This window comes from Coregonus clupeaformis, chromosome 20 (assembly GCF_020615455.1).
Source record: "Coregonus clupeaformis isolate EN_2021a chromosome 20, ASM2061545v1, whole genome shotgun sequence".
Taxonomy (NCBI): Eukaryota; Metazoa; Chordata; class Actinopteri; order Salmoniformes; family Salmonidae; genus Coregonus; species Coregonus clupeaformis.
Genome location: NC_059211.1, coordinates 43,302,571 through 43,324,631, shown reverse-complemented (window position 1 = coordinate 43,324,631; position 22,061 = coordinate 43,302,571). Strand labels below are relative to the sequence as shown.

The following is a 22,061-nucleotide window of genomic DNA, read 5'->3' as shown; positions in this document are numbered from 1 at the left end:
CAGACACCTTGACTTTTTCCACATTTTGTTACGTTACAGCCTTATTCTAAAATAGTTTTTTCCCCTCATCAATCTACACACAATGCCCCATAATGACAAAGCAAAAACAGGTTTTTAGAAATGTTTGCACATTTATAAAAAAGAGAAATATCACATTTACATAAGTATTCAGACCCTTTACTCACTACTTTGTTGAAGCACCTTTGGCAGCGATTACAGTCTTGAGTCTTCTTGGGTATAACACTACCAGCTTGGCACAACTATATTTGAGGAGTTTCTCCCATTCTTCTCTGCAGATCCTCTCAAGCTCTGTGGGATGGCGTATCGCTGCAGAATGCTGTGGTAGCCATGCTGTTTAAGTGTGCCTTGAATTCTAAATAAATCACAGACAGTGTCACCAGCAAAGCACCCCCACACAATCACACCTCCGCCTCCATGCTTTAAGGTGGGAAATACACATGCGGAGATAATCCGTTCACCGACACCGCGTCTCATAAAGACATGGCGGTTGGAACCAAAAATCTCCAATTTGGACTCCAGACCAAAGGACACATTTCCACTGGTCTAATGTCCATTGCTCGTGTTTCTTGGCCCAAGCAAGTCTCTTCTTCTTATTGGTGTCCTTTAGTAGTGGTTCCTTTGGAGCAATTCGACCATGAAGGCCTGATTCACACAGTCTCCTCCGAACAGTTGATGTTGAGATGTGTCTGTTACTTGAACTCTCTGAAGCATTAATTTGGGCTGCAATTTCTGAGTCTGGTAGCTCTAATGAACTTATCCTCTGCAGCAGAAGTAACTCTGGGTCTTCCATTCCTGTGGCGGTCCTCATGAGAGCCAGTTTCATCATAGCGCTTGATTGTTTTTGCGACTGCACATGAAGAAACTATCAAAGTTCTTGACATTTTCTGGATTGACTGACATTCATGTCTTAAAGTAATGATGGACTGTTGTTCCTCTTTGCTTATTTGAGCTGTTCTTGCCATAATATGGACTTGGCCTTTTACCAAATAGGGCTATCTTCTGTATACCCTCCTACCTTGTCACAACACTACTGATTGTCTTAAACGCATTAAGAAGGAAAGAAATTCCACAAATTATATTTTAAGAAGGCACACCTGTTAATTGAAATGCATTCCAGGTGACTACCTCGTGAAGCTGGTTGAGAGAATGCCAAGAGTGTGCAAAGCTGTCATCAAGGCAAAGGGTGGCTATTTGAAGAATTTCAAATATAACATTTATTTTGATTTGTTTAACACTTTTTTGGTTACTACGATTCCAAATGTGTTATTTATAATCTGTGTACGCTACCAATAAACTTTTATTTGATTTTGGGGTGCTTTTCTTGTTACAGAGAAGTACACACAGATACAACACAATATGTTTGCTCACAGAGCGACACAATTCTTTAGCAGCGATGTGTGAGTGAGCTTGAGGATGGTGTTATGTCATTTGTGTAGATATTTTAGGATTATTCTATAGATAATTGATGTCTAATTGAAAGTGATGTACAGTGTGTGTTCCTCCCCTGACTGACCTGTCCCCCCTGTTGTGTGCAGCTCCGGTGGTGACAGGGGCAGGCCCTAACTTTTCTCTGGGAGAGCTGCAGGGGCACCTGGCCTACGACCTTAACCCCTCAGGGGTGGGCATGAGGAGAACCCTGCCCAGCACCTCCTCCAGTGGGTCAGTACCCAGCCCCGAAACACACACACACACACATGTGCGCACACACACACACCTAGACTGGAAATGAATATACAACATACACTTCAAATAGACAAACTCACTGCACAATACACTCGGTTTGTTTGTACTCTACCCTGTGAATAAACTCACATTTAGAGTGAATGTTAGAATATATTTCATGTTAACAGGAGCCTTGCATAAGTGAATTGCTGGATGTGCAAACACTTGGGTCGATGACAGGAGGACTGTATGGTTGTTTTTATTGGTGCACAGAGAGCAGTATCCTGGTGTTGAAAGCACAAGACCTTCACTACAATAACAATGGCTGTTCCTCATGTGACTGCAGGCTATGTAATTTATCTGAGCGTGTGCAACACTGCCAAAACACAAGCTGTGACTTATTGTCTTATTTTTCACTGTAAACGTCAAGTAAAGCTGGGACAAACTGAGACCGTAAATAAACTGGTTTACCTGAGAGTCCTGGAGCTGCTCAGTTTCCTACCGGCCATCTCCAGGTTGACGTTGTTGACCCACTTGTGTACTGTGCGTGTGTATATACTTTATACACCGTTTTGAGCTGTCAATGTTTCACATTGCCTTTCCCTTATTTCCTCCTCCCTCTCTCCCTCTGTGACATACAGGAGTAAGAGGCACAAGTCGGGATCCATGGAGGATGATGTGGACACCAGTCCTGGGGGAGAGTACTATACCTCTCCCAACTCCCCGGCTAGCAGCTCCCGCAACTGGCAGGAGGATCTGGAAGGAGGTGAGCATCCCCTCTGGGCTTCCACACAATCTCTTAGCTATTGTATAGTTTTGACCAAGGACAGTGCTTATTGCTCGTCAGTTAGTACAAACTCATTATGTCTTGCTGAGGACACTGGCTATCCTCCAACTCTTCAGTAATTTCAAACGGTGACTCAGTTCTGGTGTCCCTCTTAAATGTTCTTCATTACGGGTGTCGAGAAACGTCTACAACTCATACTTTTCATAATCACAGTGGGGAAACAGCTGAAATATCAGGCCATATGTCACGCCCTGACTCTAGGGATTTGTATTGGTTGAGTCAGGGTGTGTATTTTCTGTGTTGGGTTTGTCTATGTTAGTTTCTAGATCGTTTAGATCTATGTTGGCCAGGGTGGTTCCCAATCAGAGGCAGCTGTAGCTTGTTGTCTCTGATTGGGGACCATACTTAGGCAGCCTGTTGGCACTAGTGGGGTGTGGGATCTTGTTCCGTGTTGAGGTATGTTATTTGTCTACCTTGGACGTCACGTTTCGTTTGTTGTTTTGTCGTGTGTTTAGCCGTAAATAAATATGAATGCATATCACGCTGCGCTTGGTCCTTCTCGTCCGTAAACCATCGTGACACCATACTTTCACTTCAAGTACCTTGAACGCCATTGACACAGTGCAAAAGAGCAAATTATAAATATATCATGTTATAAACAGAAAGTACGCAGCTTCAAATTTCCCAAATTGAGCCTGAAGTCGTAATTAATTCATGAACCAACAATTTTTGTGAAAGTCTGCAAAAAGTCAAGTGGCCCAGGATACCTTGGAGCAGTATCCACAAATGCACCGTCGCAGTAGCTACCTTCTTGCTTTCCTCTCACCTCAGGTTCACGAATCAGTTTGCTAGTATGGAATGATTTTCCTAACAAAGATATCTAGCAAACAGCAAAGCTACTGTGTATCTCTCATCCAGATACAAGCAATCTTTTCAAGATAATTGTATAAAGCAGTATTTGAAATATTGATATCGCATATGCCTTTCACATTGTCTTGTACAGTATGGCCCTCCTCCCCCAACAGCACTGACCAGGTTCTGGTAGAAATAGGATGAGTAGGTTACAGCATGCACAGTTTGGTCCAGTGGTTGAGTGAGTGAGTGTGGGACAGAGTAAGTGGTCAGGTAGTGGGCGTGCTGAGTGAGTAGGGCCTGCCTGGTAAGTGCACTACACATGTGGGATCATGTGTGTATGAGCCTCGAGGCAGCTCTCTAACCATGGGTTAGCAGCAGTAAGTGGGAGGAGGATCAGCATCTTTACAACACAACCGTTACCTGAGTGTTTAACACACACCGAAAACATTTTAACACACTGTGTGTTGTTCTACCGGGGGAGTTTCTAGGCATCCCATATGATCTAATGCTGTTAAACTGCGGTGGACTCTCCACGCTACACTAATAGTGTCCAGTGGCCTGTAAAGGGCCCTGGTGGCGTGTCTGGGGGCTTTGTGGTGCTATTAACCAGAGTGGCCCCGGCTGGGCCCCAGGCTCCAGGAGGGCACCCGATACAGGTACCTTGACGCTGACACCAGAGCTGTGGAGGTCAACAGAGCAGAGCCGGCCCCTCTCACCCCCAGCCCCGACCCCGTCAGAGGCCCTGCAGGAGTCTGGCCCAACCCTCCTCGTGTCGTGCTCTCTCTCTTCCTGTCTAGACAGCTCTAATGAGCTCCTCATTAACGACCCCTTCGGATGATTGCTCTGAGATGGTGGGGGGGCTACAGGCTGTGTGAGAGGAGGATGTTTGTGCACCTTCCCCAGGTAGAGGTGGTCAGGGAAGCTTGCCTCAATACTAGGGGAAGTTTGCGTCAGTCTGCAGCGGGGCGACTGGATTGGAAAGGTAATGCCTGGCCTCCTGTAGAGCTGTGGTTTGACCCCTGGCTCAGGTCACCAGCACTACCAACTCTTAGTTAAGGAGGTTACGGTTTAAGCCTCACTTAACCATCGATTAGATTACAACTCATACTCTGTAGACTTTGTTCAAAAGAGACATTCTCAAGGTATTGTAATGTAAATATTAATATAATGTGTCAATACAGTAGGTAGATGTGTGGGTTGGCCTAGTCCCTTGAAGACTGAGCTGAGTGGTCAGTCAGATTAGTGTGATCAGGTAATTAGCGTCAGTGCTGTAATGGCTGCCCCTGCCTAACCCCCAGCACTAAGCCGGACGTGCATGTTTATCCTATGAGCAAGTCTCCCGTTGAACCTCAGCTGCCCCCCTGCCCTCTGACATTCCTGAAAAGCTCTGATTTACTCACTCACTCCACTCTGAGACAGAGGGCTGAGGGTGGAGGGCTGGGGTAGAGCAGGGGAAGAGGAAGCTGTCAAATAAACCTTTCCCCCTCTCTCTCTGTCTCCCTCGCTCTCTCTCCAGCTCTTTCTCAGAAAACAATTAGAGTGAGGGGTATAAATGTATAATGTGTGAAAGAGAATCCTCACTCCATGACTGACTCCCTCTGTACAGTATCACAGTAAGAACTCCGCCACTCCTAAGAAGGAAACAAAGAGCTGTGCAATGTTAATACCCTAATCTAAAACAGGCCCGAGCTGGGTGGAGAAAGGGTTCCTCACACACATTCTGTGTGCGATAGCAAGCTAAACACAGAGGAGGACAAGGAGGGTTGCACCCTGCCAGTAATATCACTGCAACAAAGATGCATTTGTTTAGCACATCTAAGCAACTCTGGTATCAGGCACTGCAGGCCACTTGGGAATGTGAGTGATCTACCTAGGCGAACCGGATTTGGGGTAGACCTGGCCAAAACATAACATTGATTCTGATCCTGTTGTTTTGGCTTAATGAGGAAGTTTGGAGCCCATGTGCTCACTGCAATGTGCTGCAGCACTGAGGACTTACTGGGTCTTGTCAATGCACCCTGCCACCCTGTGTTGAGTTACTGTAATTACAACAGCCATGTAGTAGCAGATTCAATTGGGCAATTTAAATGTAGGGTCTTTTCAATAGTCTTCTCCAGACAGTCATTATTATTATGGGAGTCGCATCAGTAACACCCTCTGTATCTCTGTCTCTGTGTCTCTGTCTCTGTGTCCAGGCATGTCCCCTGGAGTAAAGAAGACCGAGATGGACAGCCCGTCTCCTCAAGAGAGCTCCCCACGCCTCGGCTTCACACAGCACCACCGGCCCGTCATCGCAGTGCACAGTGGTCAGTACACACACTCTTATGCACATCACATTCACAGGAGACATCTTGTCACTGTTGCCACAATCCACCCCCCTCACACATGCACATCTCCTAGGATATGAATCGTGTTTAAAAATTTCAAAACAAAAGTCTGAACTGTCATTTAAAAAAACATCTGCCCTTCTCCACAGCTAAGATATTCCGTATGTAATGTCTCGTGCTGTAGGGAGGTTCAACATCAGCAGCAACACTATCTACATAGTTCCACATTTTGACTGACTGAAGGTATTATGCTTTCAACAAGACCAGCTTCCTTTCAGACCATGCATTATTTGAGGTTTTAATTGAACATCCCGTTAACACTTTCTGACAGATAATTGTTTGTGGAAACAATGAAGAGTAATCTATGAGCAGGTAGTGTTCCCCAGGCAAACGTCTGCTGGATGATGCATGAACAATTAAAGCCGCTATTAAAATGAATTGGCCGTGCATCACCATATGTCAGCTAAATTAGCGCATGGTGCTGATAGAGTTGCCATACTAAATGTGATAAACAAACTCATGCAATAGGTACTGCACGAAGGGAGAGGCGCAAAGACTGAGTCATTTCATTACATATACACTACCGGTCAAAAGTTTTAGAACACCTACTCATTCAAGGGTTTTTCTTTATTTGTACTATTTTCTACATTGTAGAATAATAGTGAAGACATCAAAACTATGAAATAACACATATGGAATCATGTAGTATCCAAAAAAGTGTTAAACAAATCAAAATATATTTTATATTTGGGATTCTTCAAATAGCCACCCTTTGCCTTGATGACAGCTTTGCACACTCTTGGCATTCTCTCAACCAGCTTCACCTGGAATGCTTTTCCAACAGTCTTGAAGGAGTTCCCACATATGCTGAGCACTTGTTGGCTGCTTTTCCCTCACTCTGCGGTCCGACTCATCCCAAACCATCTGAATTGGGTTGAGGTCGGGGGATAATGGAGGCCAGGTCATCTGCTGCAGCACTCCATCACTCTCCTTCTTGGTAAAATAGCCCTTACACAGCCTGGAGGTGTGTTGGGTCATTGTCCTGTTGAAAAACAAATGATTGTCCCACTAAGCCAAACCAGATGGGATGGCGTATCGCTGCAGAATGCTGTGGTAGCCATGCTGGTTAAGTGTGCCTTGAATTCTAAATAAATCACAGACAGTGTCACCAGCAAAGCACCCCCACACCATAACACCTCCTCCTCCATGCTTTACGGTGGGAAATACACATGTAGAGGTCATCCGTTCACCACACCGCGTCTCACAAAGACACAGCGGTTGGAACTAAAAATCTCCAATTTGGACTCCAGACCAAAGGACAAATTTCCACCGGTCTAATGTCCATTGCTCGTGTTTCTTGGACCAAGCAAGTCTCTTCTTCTTATTGGTGTCCTTTAGTAGTGGTTTCTTTGCAGCAATTCGACCATGAAGGCCTGATTCCCGCAGCCTCCTCTGAACAGTTGATGTTGAGATGTGTCTGCTACTTGAACTCTGTGAAGCATTTATTTGGGCTGCCATTTCTGAGGCTGGTAAATCTAATGAACTTATCCTCTGCAGCAGAGGTAACTCTGGGTCGTCCCCCCCCCCCACCTTGTCACAACACAACTGATTGGCTCAAACGCATTAAGATGGAAAGAAATTCCACAAATTAACTTTTAAGAAGGCACACCTGTTAATTGAAATGCATTCCAGGTGACTACCTCATGAAGCTGGTTGAGAGAATGCCAAGAGTGTGCAAAGCTGTCAAGGCAAAGGGTGGCTATTTGAAGAATCTCAAATATAAAATATACACTTTTTTGGTTACTACATGATTCCATATGTGTTATTTCATAGTTTTGATGTCTTTACTATTATTCTACAATGTAGAAAATAGTAAAAAATAAAGAAAAACCCTGGAATGAGTAGGTGTTCTAAAACTTTAGACCGGTAGTGTATATATTATTTTTTTCCGTGAATAGTGGTTGTATGAAAGTCACTGACTGTAGAGAATGGCACTCAAACTGAATAATTATTTTGTTTTGCAGAACCACACATCTTTCAATGTCACTTGTATTATCTCAAGCATACCATCATTGTGGAACATTTATTAACACATTTTCTCTCTCTGTCCCTCTGTCTTTCTCTCTCTTTCTTCCTCTCCCTCTCTTTTCTCCCTTTCTCTCTCTATGTGCAGGGATTTCTCGTAGTCCGCACCCCTCCTCGTCTTTGCACTTCCCCACCACCTCCATCCTGCCCCAGTCCACCTCCTACTTCCCCCACACCGCCATCCGCTACCCGCCACACCTAAGCTCCCAAGACCCGCTGAAGGACCTGGTCTCCCTGGCCTGTGACCCGTCCAACCAGCAGCCCAGCCCAGTGAGTCCAGCCCATCTAACAACTCTAACTAGGGCCCAGAGTTTGTCCTGGTCAGGTCATGTGGTCAGTAAAACTCCTGACCCTACTCATTACTCACTGTCATACTAGATAGAAGTAGAACCCAGCATGGCCAGAGCACAACTGAGCCAGCTACCAATGCTGTCACTAATTGATGTGTGGAGAGAGTTGGTCTCCAATTCACCATGTTTAATGTGTTCATCTCACAGAACCTGTAGTAGTGTGACATCATGTTTGGGCCGTGATTTCATGGCAAGCTCTTCAGTTTGAGGTAATGTTAAGGGAAGTTCACTCACTCGGGTATATTTCCCAGAGGAAATGTATTATACTTTTGAGTGGTTTATTCAGAGATTTGTGTTATTTCCATTTGTCATTTAGATTCACCTAATTGTTTGTTTAATATTTAATTCCTTCATGCTTCATGTTTTCTATATCGTCACCCTGTCTCAGATGGCCTGGTCCCCTGTGAACAGTATGATATGCCATTTCATTCCTATATTCTCCCCCTCTGTGGTCTTTACTACTGGACTGGCCTGGGGATACTCTACTGTAGGTGACATAACCTGAGAGAGAGGCAGCAGCCCACAGCAATGTAGGAACATAGTATACTGCTAGAGTCAGGTTACCCTCACGTAGCTGCTACTCCTCCCCTCTGCTCCAGACTGCAGAATGGAGCCACCACAACTATGCGTGACTCTCAGAATAATTAACACTCACCATACTGTATCTTTAAACATGACAAAGGAGAAAGGGGCAACAATTCGATAGATCTGAAGCCATAAAATCATTGTAATCACTGTATGTGTTTTAGTCAATTTCTTAGATTATCGTTGTTCAATGTATTGGCTGGCCGGTAGTACAGCAGTGGTGAATTCCCCGTCACAGAGAGGAAAATAAGCCCTGAGACTTCCTGCTCTGTTTAGACTCAGCCTGCTGTCCCTGCTGGCCCTGGGACCCACCCAGATCCTCAGACATGGTTATACTCATTACCAATATATGACACAGACCTGAGAGGACCTGCCACTGCACCACATGCAAATGACCCTCCTCCCAGCTTCAATAATGCTGGCATTACAAGCCAGGTTGCTCAATGAAGCTGCTATACTGTTTCTGTTTTGACTTGAAAGGAGTGAAGGGGTGGAGGGAGAAGGAGATCCCTGTACGTCTCTAGCAGTGATGCTGAGGGTCTGGCGCAGGCAGGCAGGCAGCTCACAGAGGAAAGAGGAGAGACATTTATCAGGAGTGCCCCTCAGCAGCAACCACGCTGGGCTCCACTCAGCCCAAACTGCAGAGTCATTGAAATTCGCCCTGCTGCAGTGCGACTGCAGCCAGGCAGTCACAAAGGACGAGCGCATGGGACCACAATGTAGCTGACTCATTTGCTCATCCATTGTTGTGGAAGACAGTGAGTGTGCACTGCAGTCCTCTCCTCTGGGGAGGAGAGAGTCTCTGAAAGCCATGCCAGCCAGTGGAAGTGCAGCCATGGATGGGTGACTGGTTGAGCAGTGCAGTGCCCTGGACATCACTCATTCCCTCTCCCCTCTCTCTCTCTCTCTCTTACACACACACACACAAACATGCTGATGGAGAGGGAAAGCATGTGTATGAGAGAGAGTGAGAAATAGTTTGAGAGACAGGGACAGTGCAGTGACATCTACAGTAATATATCATCTGTGCTGCAGCAATGATGCCCCCTCCTCCTTTCCCACCCCCCTTCTTCCACTCCCCCACTAAACAGCTGACATGTGCCCTCCTCTCTCCCTTCCCAGCTGAACGGCAGTGGTCAAGTGAAGGTGCCCAGTCACTACATCTCCTCCCAGATGCTGGCGCCTCCTCCGCCCCCCGGGATGCCCCGACTGACGCTGCCCTCCGACTCCAAGTCCAGCACCACCACCTCGGACGGGGGAGCCAACTCCCCCACGTCACCCAGTAAGTGGGCCGCTGGTGAGCCTGCTACTCCCAGCCCCTAGGTCTTCAGTGACAATAGTTTTTAAGTGTATAGGGTTGTCATACAGATCCATCGTACTCATTACTGATGGACTTGTTTATGAAAAACAAAGCCAAAGTGATTCAGTACCTGAAGGACGAGGCTATTGTCTCGCAATCCTTTATAAGAGGGAGGAAGAGGGAGAACATTCAGGCGTTTCCGTGCAACTCCTACTCCCATCATCATTAATCATGATCATTTCATTGAGATACACAGGACAGCTCAATATGCTTTACTGAGGAAGCTTTAACAATACCAATAAATGACTTTGATTGAAATCTCTGCTAAAGTCCTTCACAATGCCAGCTTCCATTAGTGATACACATTCTTAATCAGTAATGGAAAGTTACAGTACAAAGTTTGTTGGATGCTGACAGGAGTCCACTGTTTCAGTTAAATGAGCAGGGCCCACCTGTTAATAGATCAATTAGTCAGTACACAGAAGATCACTGTATAATTGATATCAAAGGGCAGGCTTGTGTCCTCACTGTACTTACTGCCCTTATTGTTAGCTATCTTACTAAGTTCCATTACATTGTACTGTATGATCAAGATAAGTTATGACCAACAATGGTTCTGATGTATGGTCTGCGATCTTGTATTGCTGCACAGTATTTCAAAATTGTGCATATACCAGAATAAGATGTCAATTTCAGTTAGTATCTGAGGCAGGGGAATTCCCTTGAAATAACTGTGTGCATGACACATCTGCCATTCTTAATGATCTGGCTGCTAATTCAGTTAACAAAAGATTAAACACATGTATTAATTACTGCCCAACCTGATTGACATAACAAGCCATTATGTTCTAAGAGTGTTCTCTCTCTCTCTCTCTCAGCATACTCAGCTCCTGGGACACCTCCTGCCAACCGCTCTTTTGTAGGGATCGGACCTCGAGACCCTGGCACACTCTACCAGGCACAGGTACACAGCACAGCTAACTTTACTGTAGAAAAGCAACTTTGATTTCTCTGTTGTCTGTTACACACTACTTCACTGATGTCCATAACTGTACATAACTCGCGCTCATGTTCACATAGCCACCACAGGGAATGCTACTGAATTAGTACCAGTTGATGGAAGGAATATCTATACACTGTATTACAGTATATTATGTAAATCACTTGAATAATCCTAATCACTATGATTTAAGAAAGTTGCTGATGTCAGACATACTGTATGTAGGCCTCTGCTCTAATGCTCATAGCAGCTCAGAGCTGTAAACCCTCTCACCCCCCTGGCTCTGTTCCTCTCTCTGATATCAAAGCCATACGTCTATGTTCAATTATAGATCTGAGGGCATTAGCTAGGATCTGCCTCAGGGTCTGAATGTTTACAGCCAGCCCAGGACCCTTTTGATGTAACAGGGCTTTTCCCTGTGTGTGAGAGATTTACATGGCCTAAGAAATGTCTCTCTTGTTCAAGCTTACATTTACCTCAGAGTGAGATCGTAGATATTCACTGTTAACACTCATGGCTTTCTCTTCCATTTAGGGATAGATGAGGCTTAAACGTTGATCTATTAAGTTGGTTAAATACAAACTAAACACAGTACCTCGATATGTCCCAATGTGGCTGCAGAGCTGAGGCATTTGGGGCTTGCTGCTGCATTGCAGTGCTTCCTGCTCCATAAAAAGTGCAAGTGCACCTCAGTGAGGGGTGTGATGATGTAAAGGGAGAGAGGAAGAGAATGAGAGAGACTGCTGAGCTAGGAGGTGTGTGTGTGTGTGTGTGTGTGTGTGTGTGTGTGTGTGTGTGTGTGTGTGTGTGTGTTTTTTTAAGAATGTAACTTGAGAGGTGAATTAGATCTGAAGTAAAATGGCAGAGTCAGCTCATCTGGCCAGTAGAAACATGAAAGAACATAGGGATCCTGCACATGCGATAATAACCAACACATTGTAATGTAATAACACAGGGACAATGCTACACCCCAGGTTACCTTTTCTTTTGTTGTAACCCATCTCAAAAGTATAGAGAGAAACTACTTTGTAGTGTTAATTCTGCCAATTGTCACGGGATATCTAGTCTCTGCTGCATAGTCCTGCTGCACTCATAGGGAATGTCTTTCTTTGTCAGAGGAAGTCATTGTTCCTTTGCTCTGTGTCATGTGGCCTCTTCTGGGCCTCTGCTCCTTCAGCCCTGCTCAGAGAGAGGAACGATAGGGAACCAAAGGGTGGGGGGAATGGAGGGGGCCTTATGAGCCTGCTCCGGGATGGTCACGTCCAGGGCTGTCTGGTTGCTATGGGAAACCAGACATGATGTAATTGCAGGATGAACTTGAACTTCAGGGAGTGGGGAATAAAAAGTAACAGCAGACAAAACTAATGCAAGCCCTGTCCAGCTCGAGTCATTCATCAGCTAGCGGTCCGTCCACTGTGCAAAAAAGCTGGGATTGAAAACCTGCTCCAGCGCGTACTGTGTGTGTCTGTGTCACTATTGTTTACATTTTAATTATCTTATCATCTTCTTTTGGATAGCAGTACGATTTATTTTTCTTTTCAGAAAAATACAACCTCATAACTCAAGGCAGCATTGTAATAGAGTAATACAAGGTCAGTGAGTATTCAGTACAATAGTGTGCTGCATTGAGGGGACAGCTGGGCAGCTCTCTTGCTCCCCTCAGACTGTGCAGCTCTGTCCCAGACTCTCAGCTCTGTATTTTCTTAACTATACTTTCCCCTCTTGGCGAAACGTTTTACAAGAAACAAAAAATTGTTTTTGGAGTGAGACACTCACCACAGTTTGTCACGTATACTCCCTCTCCGGCGTACGAGGTCGCCAGTCTGCTGATTATTACGCACACCTGTCACCATCGTTACGCGCACCTGCGCCTCATCAGACTCACCTGGACTCAATTAGAAATGTCCTTGTTTTCCATAGAAAAGCAATTTTTTTGTCCTTTAAAATAACATCAAATTGATCAGAAATACACTGTAGACCAGGGGTGTCAAACTCATTTTAGCTCAGGGGCCACATGGAGGAAAATCTATTCCCAAGTGGGCCGGACCGGAAAAATCATGGTATATATAACTTAAAAACAACAACTTCAGATTGTTTTCTTTGTTTTAATACGATCAACATACAACATAAAGCTGGAGCCTGAGGACAGTGTGTCCAAAATAGTACAAGCACAACATCACTATTAATCATAAAACACGTCAAGTTTATTTGAAAATTCTAAAGAAAAAGAACACACAAACACACAATGCCTCAGTGATTAACAGAACTGTTTCACAGATCACAGAACTATATCAGGGTGTCATTTCTCAGGCAGAAATGTAGATAAAAATAATGAAATCCTGTTCCCCAAACAAGTGCAAGAACCACAGAGTCAAGAATAGGTTAAATATACAAATAAAATAAAAACAATTAAAAACAATAGCACATCAACATAAAAACATATAAACATAAAGCTGGAGCCTGAGGACAGTGTCCATCCAAAAGCACAACATCACTATTAATCATAAAACACCTCAAGTTATTTGAAAGTTCTGAGGACAAAGAACACACAAACACACAATGCCTCAGTGATTCACAGAAGTATATCACAGATCACAGAACTATATCAGGGTGTCATTTCTCAGGCAGAAATGTAGATAAAAATAATGAAATCCTGTTCCCCAAACAAGTGCAAGAACCACAGAGTCAAGAATAGGTTAAATATACAAATAAAATCAATTAAAAACAATAGCACATCAACATAAAAACATATAAACATAAAGCTGGAGCCTGAGGACAGTGTCCAAAAGCACAACATCACTATTAATCATAAAACACCTCAAGTTATTTGAAAGTTCTGAGGACAAAGAACACACAAACACACAATGCCTCAGTGATTCACAGAAGTATATCACAGATCACAGAACTATATCAGGGTGTCATTTCTCAGGCAGAAATGTAGATAAAAATAATGAAATCCTGTTCCCTAAACAAGTGCAAGAACCACAGAGTCAAGAATAGGTTAAATATACAAATAAAATAAAATCAATTAAAAACAATAGCACATCAACATAAAAACATATAAACATAAATCTGAAAGCGTTGCTCAAACTCCCGTAACAGTCCCGTTATTTTATCTTTGAACCGCTTCATGTCTGCCACATGTTGGGTCGCGCACACATTTTTCAGACAGGGGAAGTGAGCTGCATCACCACCGGCAAGTTACGTCTCCCACAATGACAGCTTCAACTTGAAAGAACGTATGCTGTCATAATACTGCGTGACAACTTTGTTGCGCCCTTGCAGCTGTTTGTTCAAGTTATTCAGGTGCTCTGTAACATCCACCATAAATGCAAGGTCCTGCATCCATTCTGCGGAATGAAATTCTAACACTGGTTTGCCCTTTTCTTCCATGAACTGTTCAATTTCTTCTCGTAAATCAAAGAAACGCCTCAGCACAGCACCTCGGCTTAACTATCTTACCTCAGTGTGGTATGGCAGGCCATAGATGTGGTCTTTCTCTCTGAGAAGGCTGTCAAACTGACGGTGATTCAGGCTTCTGGATCGGATGAAATTAACAGTTTGGATGACCACCTTCATGACGTTATCCATCTTTAATGACTTGCAACACAAAGCCTCCTGGTGCAAAATACAGTGAAAAGTCAAAAATCACGTCCTCCATTTGCAGATTGCACTTTCTCTCTGAACTTTGTCACAACGCCTGCTTTTTTCCCGATCATTGAGGGCGCACCATCTGTAGCCAGGCTGACAGCGCGGGACCAGTCCACTCCGACCCTGTCCAGCGCGCCCGACGAGTGCGGTAAAAATATCAGCTGCTGTCGTTGTATCTGTCATCGGCACCAACTCCACGAACTCCTCGGTGACGGTCAATGTGTCATCAACTCCGCGGATGAAAATGGCCAGTTGTGCAACATCTGTAATGTCCGTGCTTTCATCAATTGGAACCGAAAACGCAATAAATGACTTTACTTTTTGCTTCAACTGGCTGTCCAAATCCACTGAAAGATCGGAAATCCTGTCTGCAACTGTGTTTCTTGTCAGGCTGATATTTGCAAAAGCCTGCCGCTTTTCAGGGCACACAATCTCCGCTGCCTTCATCATGCATGTTTTTACAAATTCACCCACACTAAATGGTTTTGAAGCCACTGCGATTTCATTAGCAATGAGGTAGCTAGCTTTCACTGCAGCGTCACTGATGTCTCGGCTGTGAGTAAACACAGACTGCTGTTTCTTCAGACCCGCCAACAGTTCATTCACCTTCTCTCATCTCCGCTGTCCTTGAAAGTTGTCATATTTGTCGGCATGAAGACTCACATAGTGGCGACGAAGGTTATATTCTTTCAGCACTGCAACATGCTCTGAACACACCAAACATACAGCTTTCCCATTCAATTCCGTGAATAAATAGGATGACCATTTTTCTTGGAACACTCTGCACTCTGCGTCCACTTTTCTCTTTTTTGACAGAGACATATTGGGGCAATGAGGGTGCCAAAGCACATAATGTTAAAAGTAGAAGCCGTAATAAATATCGCGGGCAAAACAAAGTAGCTCATTGGCTGCACATGCTTGACCTACTTGCTCTGCCCCGGTATAAACAGTTTGCTTGCTTAACACAATTGCTATTGCGCCATCCAGTGGACGCAATTGGAACAGCAGTTTATTTTATTAAAAAATTGCAGCGCATTTTTATACTTTACAAAAAAATATATATATATATACAAATTATTATTATTTTTATTTTTTTTACTTTTTTTAAAAAATCATCTCGCGGGCCAGATTAAACCCGTTTGCGGGCCTGATCCGGCCCGCGGGCCGGACGTTTGACACCCCTGCTGTAGACATTGTTAATGTTGTAAATGGCTATTGTAGCTGGAAACAGCTTTTTTTTTAATGGAATATCTACATAGGCGTACAGAGGCCCATTATCAGCAACCATCAGTCCTGTGTTCCAATGGCACGTTGTGTTTGCTAATCCAAGTTTATCATTTTAAAAGGCTAATTGATCATTAGAAAACCCTTTTGCAATTATGTTAGCACAGCTGAAAACTGTTGTGCTGATTAAAGAAGCAATAAAACTGGCCTTCTTGAGACTAGTTGAGTATCTGGAGCATCAGCAATTGTGGGTTCGATTACTGGCTGAAAATGGCCAGAAACAAAGAACTTTCTTCTGAAACTTGTCAGTCTATTCTTGTTCTGAGAAATGAAGGCTATTCCATGCGAGAAATTGCCAAGAAACTGAAGAACTCATACAACGCTGTGTACTACTCCCTTCACAGAACAGCCAGTAATCGAACCCACAATTGCTGATGCTCCAGATACTCAACTAGTCTCAAGAAGGCCAGTTTTATTGCTTCTTTAATCAGCACAACAGTTTTCAGCTGTGCTAACATAATTGCAAAAGGGTTTTCTAATGATCAATTAGCCTTTTAAAATGATAAACTTGGATTAGCAAACACAACGTGCCATTGGAACACAGGACTGATGGTTGCTGATAATGACCTCTGTACGCCTATGTAGATATTCCATAAAAAATCAGCCGTTTCCAGCTACAATAGCCATTTACAACATTAACGATGTCTACACTGTATTTCTGATCAATTTGATGTTATTTTAATGGGCAAAAAAAGTGCTTTTCTTTCGAAAACAAGGACATTTCTAAGTGACCCCAAACTTTTGAACGGTAGTGTATGTCACTCCCTTTGGTTCCTTCCCTAGGCGTTATTGATTCTGTTCCGTTGTTTCATGTCTGTACGCTACTCGTGTTTTCTTGTTTTGTTCCTTGTTCCATGTATTATTAAATTCACTCCCTGTACTTGCTTCCCGACTCCCAGCATACGCGTTACACAGTTAACCTTGATTGGCTGCGATTGGTTGTCTTTACCATCACTAAAATGTGCTTTTGGTTTCTTGGGAAGCGTGTATAATATTCAAATAATGAAGTCCATTAAATAAGTTCGCATGCAACAAGAGTTCTCTAAACGTAATTCCTATTTCCGCGTAATTCACCATCGAATCATAACATTTTGAGGGACTTAATGGACTTAACTTTACGTTGATCAACTTTTTGTATTAATTTATTTTTATAATAGTAGGCATACTCATTGCCATGTTACACTGTTGAGATTCATCATTCATATGGATGAATGTAATTTCCAGTTGAATCGGTTGTGAAGAAAGGAGTGAGTGAGGGAGGGAGGCTTCCCCCAAGAGGACATAGAGTGAACTACTGCTTCACTGATGGCTCAGTATCCCCTCCCTTCATTATTGTCCAAAGTTCATTCATGATCATCACATTAATTGTTACAACGGTAGTCCTTGAATAATTGAGGGATTTACTTTGTTTATGTACTGTAGCCTCACACTTTAATTTAGCCCTGAGTGTGTTATGTTGAGTTCTGGTTTGGCCTGTTTGTTACTTAGTTGGACTTTAGGTCAAGTACTGCTGCATGTTGAAACAGTCTCCATTCTCACTGCTCCAAGGCCACATCGCTCCCATTGCAGATGTGTCTTTCCTTCCAAGTGTGTGCAGAGGATTTGGACACAGCTGGTTGTTTTCTCCAGCTCCACTGACAGTAACGTCAGCACAACCACATGACTCTCTGTGGCTCCAGGCTAGGGCTGCTGCTATTGACCGACTCACATGAAGGTTTCACCTAAAGCTGGGTCTTTATAAAGCACATTCATCAGTTACATTATATTGCTCAACATGTAAAGAGAGAGACATGTTCTGTTTTAAGGAAGGAGTCGGAGTCCAATGGAAAGAGGTCTGGTAAAGCTTATACTCATTTGTAAAGAGAGAGACCCAGGAGGTTGCCACAGAAATGCCCAAATGAGAGGGGGAAACTCAGAATGTAAATTGTGAGCCTCCACTGAGGCAAGTATTGTGTTTCTATAACATAAACTCGAAATGTATTGAATTATGAGTGGGTGTAGATTGTATATTTATCCCAACAAAGAAAAGCATTTCCAAAATACTGGAATGGCATGCGGTCATTTTAATCTGTTGCATAGATGAGATCCAGAACTCAAGAAACACATGTATTTGTTGATCCAATTATGCCAGTATTAGAAGGCTCATGGGACTGTGTTGAATGTTCTGAATTTGACGAGGGGCTGCAGTAAGTTTTCTGTCAATGGCTAAGGTATGGCGCCTGTAGCCTACAGTATGTGCATTTACCCTTTGCACACAGTGAAGACAGCAGCCCCAGTCATTACAGTAGGATCTATCCACATAGACTCAACAAGCAAGGGGCCCTCCAGAGTTCATTCCCCTGGCACAGACCCTCATCGCCCCCTGCTTTGACTGGCAACCTCCATTGTGGTCTTTCCAATGAGCCAGGCAACCCCTCTGAATTACAATACTGCCTCTTTAATGTGGCTTTGGCTTGGTTTCTCCCGACCCTGCTCAGCAGTTTGTTTCCAAACCCCATTTCAACGTTTTTCCAAGAGTCTGTCCATAGCTCACTCCCCATTCCCCCAGAATACAGTGCTAAGTAAGTACAAATTTGTGCATCTGTGAATGATGAAGCGCCACCACATTGATGGTATAAGCATACTAGCAGGCTCACTGTGTGTGTGTGTGTGTGTGTGTGTGTGTGTGTGTGTGTGTGTGTGTGTGTGTGTGTGTGTGTGTGTGTGTGTGTGTGTGTGTGTGTGTGTGTGTGTGTGTGTGTGTGTGTGTGTGTGTGTGTGTGTGTGTGTACCTGGTGAACAGCGGGCAGGCAGGAGTTAGAGGCTGGAGCCATGGACCACATGGTATTTTACTCTGAGCAGTAACAAGGAATAGGCAAGATGTTTCCTTTTTTAACTTTATTAAATCAATACAATTGGGTGTAGTTAAAGACGTCTGTTTGAGGGCTGTTAAAATGACATAAACCTTGGTGGAAAATGTTGAGGTGGGGGCTAAGGTCTGTATGTGATTTCTTTATTCAGCCCTGTCAAGTTTTTAAAAGACTTCAGTGGTCTGCAGGAGAAAGCCAAAGTCTTATTATGTTTTTTAAAAGGTTTGGTCGGAATCCTGCTGCGATCTTTCGCTGTAGCAGCTCTTTTACTCCATATTATTTTTAATTGCTCTATTTGGTTGGTCGTCCTGACTGGAGTTAAGTGTTTGGGTCCCATTAGTTGAGAAGACACTGATTTGGAGAACACTGTGAAAGTAAAGCGCCGTGTCTGGAGTTGGCCACAAAACTACCCCATGTCATGCATTATTCACAATCACTACTATTCGCATGGCATCTCACATTGTACCGTATGCCCAAAACAACACCGACATGCGTTCGCCCACTTAGTTTCACACATAGGGTTTGCAATTATACATGTACTACTAACCCTCTTAATTGGCAATTGTTAAAGCAAAACATTGTTTTATTGTATTTATGCACTTCAAGTTTTATTTGTCGCATACACAAGTACAGTGAAATACTTAACTTGCAAGCCCTACCCAACAGTGCAGTATTCAATATCGAAATACTATAACTAATAAAAAAATAATATACAGGACCAGTGAAATGTTTGGACACACCTACTCATTCAAGGGTTTTTCTTCATTTTTACTATTGTCTACATTGTAGAATAATAGTGAAGACATCAAAACTATGAAATAACACATATGGAATCATGTAGTAACCAAAAAAGTGTTAAACAAATCAAAATATATTTTATATTTGAGATTCATCAAATAGCCACCCTTTGCCTTGATGACAGCGTTGCACACTCTTGGCATTCTCTCAACCAGCTTCATGAGATAGTCACCTGGAATGCATTTCAATTAATAGGTGTGCCTTCTTAAAAGTTAATTTGTGGAATTTCTTTCCTTAATGCATTTGAGCCAATCAGTTGTGTTGTGACAAAGTAGGGGGGGTATACAGAAGATAGCCCTATTTGGTAAAAGACCCAAGTCCATATTATGGCAAGAACAGCTCAAATAAGCAAAGGGAAAGAACAGTCCATTATTACTTTAAGACATGAAGGTCAGTGAATACGGAACATTTCAAGAACTTTGAAAGTTTCTTCAAGTGCAGTCGCAAAAACCATCATGCGCTATGATGAAACTGGCTCTCATGAGGACCGCCACAGGAATGGAAGACCCAGAGTTACCTCTGCTGCAGAGGATAAGTTCATTAGAGTTACCAGCCTCAGAAATTGCAGACCAAATAAATGCTTCACAGAGTTCAAGTAACAGACACATCTCAACATCAACTGTTCAGAGGACTCAGTGAATCAGGCCTTCATGGTCGAATTGCTGCAAAGAAACCACTACTAAAGGACACCAATAAGAAGAAGAGACTTGCTTGGGCCAAGAAACACGAGCAATGGACATTAGACCGGTGGAAATGTGTCCTTTGGTCTGGAGTCCAAATTTGAGATTTTTGGTTCCAACCGCTGTGTCTTTGTGAGACGCAGTGTGGGTGAACGGATTATCTCTGCATGTGTATTTCCCTCCGTAAAGCATGGAGGAGGAGGTGTTATGGTGTGGGGGTGCTTTGCTGGTGACACTGTCTGTGATTTATTTAGATTTCAAGGCACACTTAACCAGCATGGCTACCACAGCATTCTGCAGTGATAGGCCATCCCATCTTGTTTTGGCTTAGTGGGACTATCATTTGTTTTTCAACAGGACAATGACCCAACACACCTCCAGGCTGTGTAAGGGCTATTTTACCAAGAAGGAGAGTGATGGAGTGCTGCATCAGATGACCTGGCCTCCACAATCCCCCAACCTCCACCCAATTGAGATGTTTTGGGATGAGTCGGACCGCAGAGTGAAGGAAAAGCAGCCAACAAGTGCTCAGCATATGTGGGAACTCCTTCAAGCCTGTTAGAAAAGCATTCCAGGTGAAGCTGGTTGAGAGAATGCCAAGAGTGTGCAAAGCTGTCATCAAGGCAAAGGGTGGCTACTTTGAGGAATCTCAAATATAAAATATATTTTGATTTGTTTAACACTTTTTTGTTTACATGGTTCCATATGTGTTATTTCATAGTTTTGATGTCTTCACTATTATTCTACAATGTAGAAAATAGTAAAAATAAAGAAAAACCCTTGAATGAGTAGGTGTCTCCAAACCTCACTGATATTGTGTGTATATATATATTCTTTAACACGAGAAATAAGAAATAAAAGAGCTATATATAGGGTCAGTGCCAGTACTAAATGTAGAATGTGCAGGGATACTTTACCCCTACCTACATGTACAAATTACCCCGACTATCCTGTAACCCCGCACATAGACTCGGTACCAGTACCCCCTGTATATAGCCTCGTTATTGTTATGTAATTTTATTGTTACTTTTTATTACATTTTTTACTTTAGTTTATTTAGTAAATATTTTCATAACTCTATTTCTTGAACTGCATTGTTGGTTAAGGGCTTGTAAGTAAGCATTTCACGGTAAGGTCTACACCTGTTGTATTCGGCGCATGTGACAAATAACATTTGATTTGAAATGTGATTTGATACTGGAGTATTTGACATAGATATGTACATGTAGGCAGGGATTAGGAGAAAGTGACTGGTAGGAGGATAGATTATTAAAAATATTAGTAAACAGTATGGCAGCAGAAGTGGTGGGTGGGTGTGGTGCATGTGCACTTGATGTAGACATAAAAATGCAACTGTTTATCATACAACATATACATTGACTGTGGTAATCAGCATTGTAGTCAGATATGAAAATGTAGTCAGATATGATTATTATTTTTTTTGAATATCAAATAACCATTTCTGCCATTCATGTGTAAACTGACATTCTTTTTTACATTTTTTAATTTTTCAGTCCTGGTACCTGGGGAACTAAACAACACAAGGATAAGCGAAAGGGGCATGGACACATGGATTTGAGATTCAACACTTTTTGTGGAATTAAGAAAATTGCGAATGAGATGCAAGAGGGAAATGTGTGTATATATATATATATATATATATATATATATATATATATATATATATATGTGTGTGTATAAATATATGTGTGCATATATATTTATGTATATCAACATAAAAGATGCTTCAACACACCTTTTTGGAATGAAAGACCGAGGCAGAGTGAGCAACGCCAAGGAAAGAAAGAGAAGAGAAAGAGAAGAGAA

The 22,061-nt window shown here is 43.0% G+C and overlaps 1 protein-coding gene across 3 annotated transcripts in view; it reads left to right on the top strand.

Annotated features, from left to right (window-relative positions):
* The window catches only part of LOC121533449 (nuclear factor 1 C-type-like), a 110,137-nt gene extending 88,294 nt beyond the window's left edge, over window positions 1-21,843 (top strand). For 2 of the 3 annotated variants that reach the window (XM_045205499.1, XM_045205498.1), the window contains exons 5-11: window positions 1,557-1,680; window positions 2,325-2,449; window positions 5,521-5,631; window positions 7,826-8,007; window positions 9,795-9,969; window positions 10,851-10,936; window positions 21,749-21,843. In XM_045205499.1, the coding sequence (XP_045061434.1) occupies window positions 1,557-1,680; window positions 2,325-2,449; window positions 5,521-5,631; window positions 7,826-8,007; window positions 9,795-9,969; window positions 10,851-10,936; window positions 21,749-21,769 (824 nt within the window). In that variant the 3' untranslated portion in view covers window positions 21,770-21,843. The remainder of the gene's footprint in view (window positions 1-1,556; window positions 1,681-2,324; window positions 2,450-5,520; window positions 5,632-7,825; window positions 8,008-9,794; window positions 9,970-10,850; window positions 10,937-21,748) is intronic. The other variant, XM_041839399.2, reaches the window with a different exon arrangement.
* Window positions 21,844-22,061: the final 218 nt, after the last annotated feature.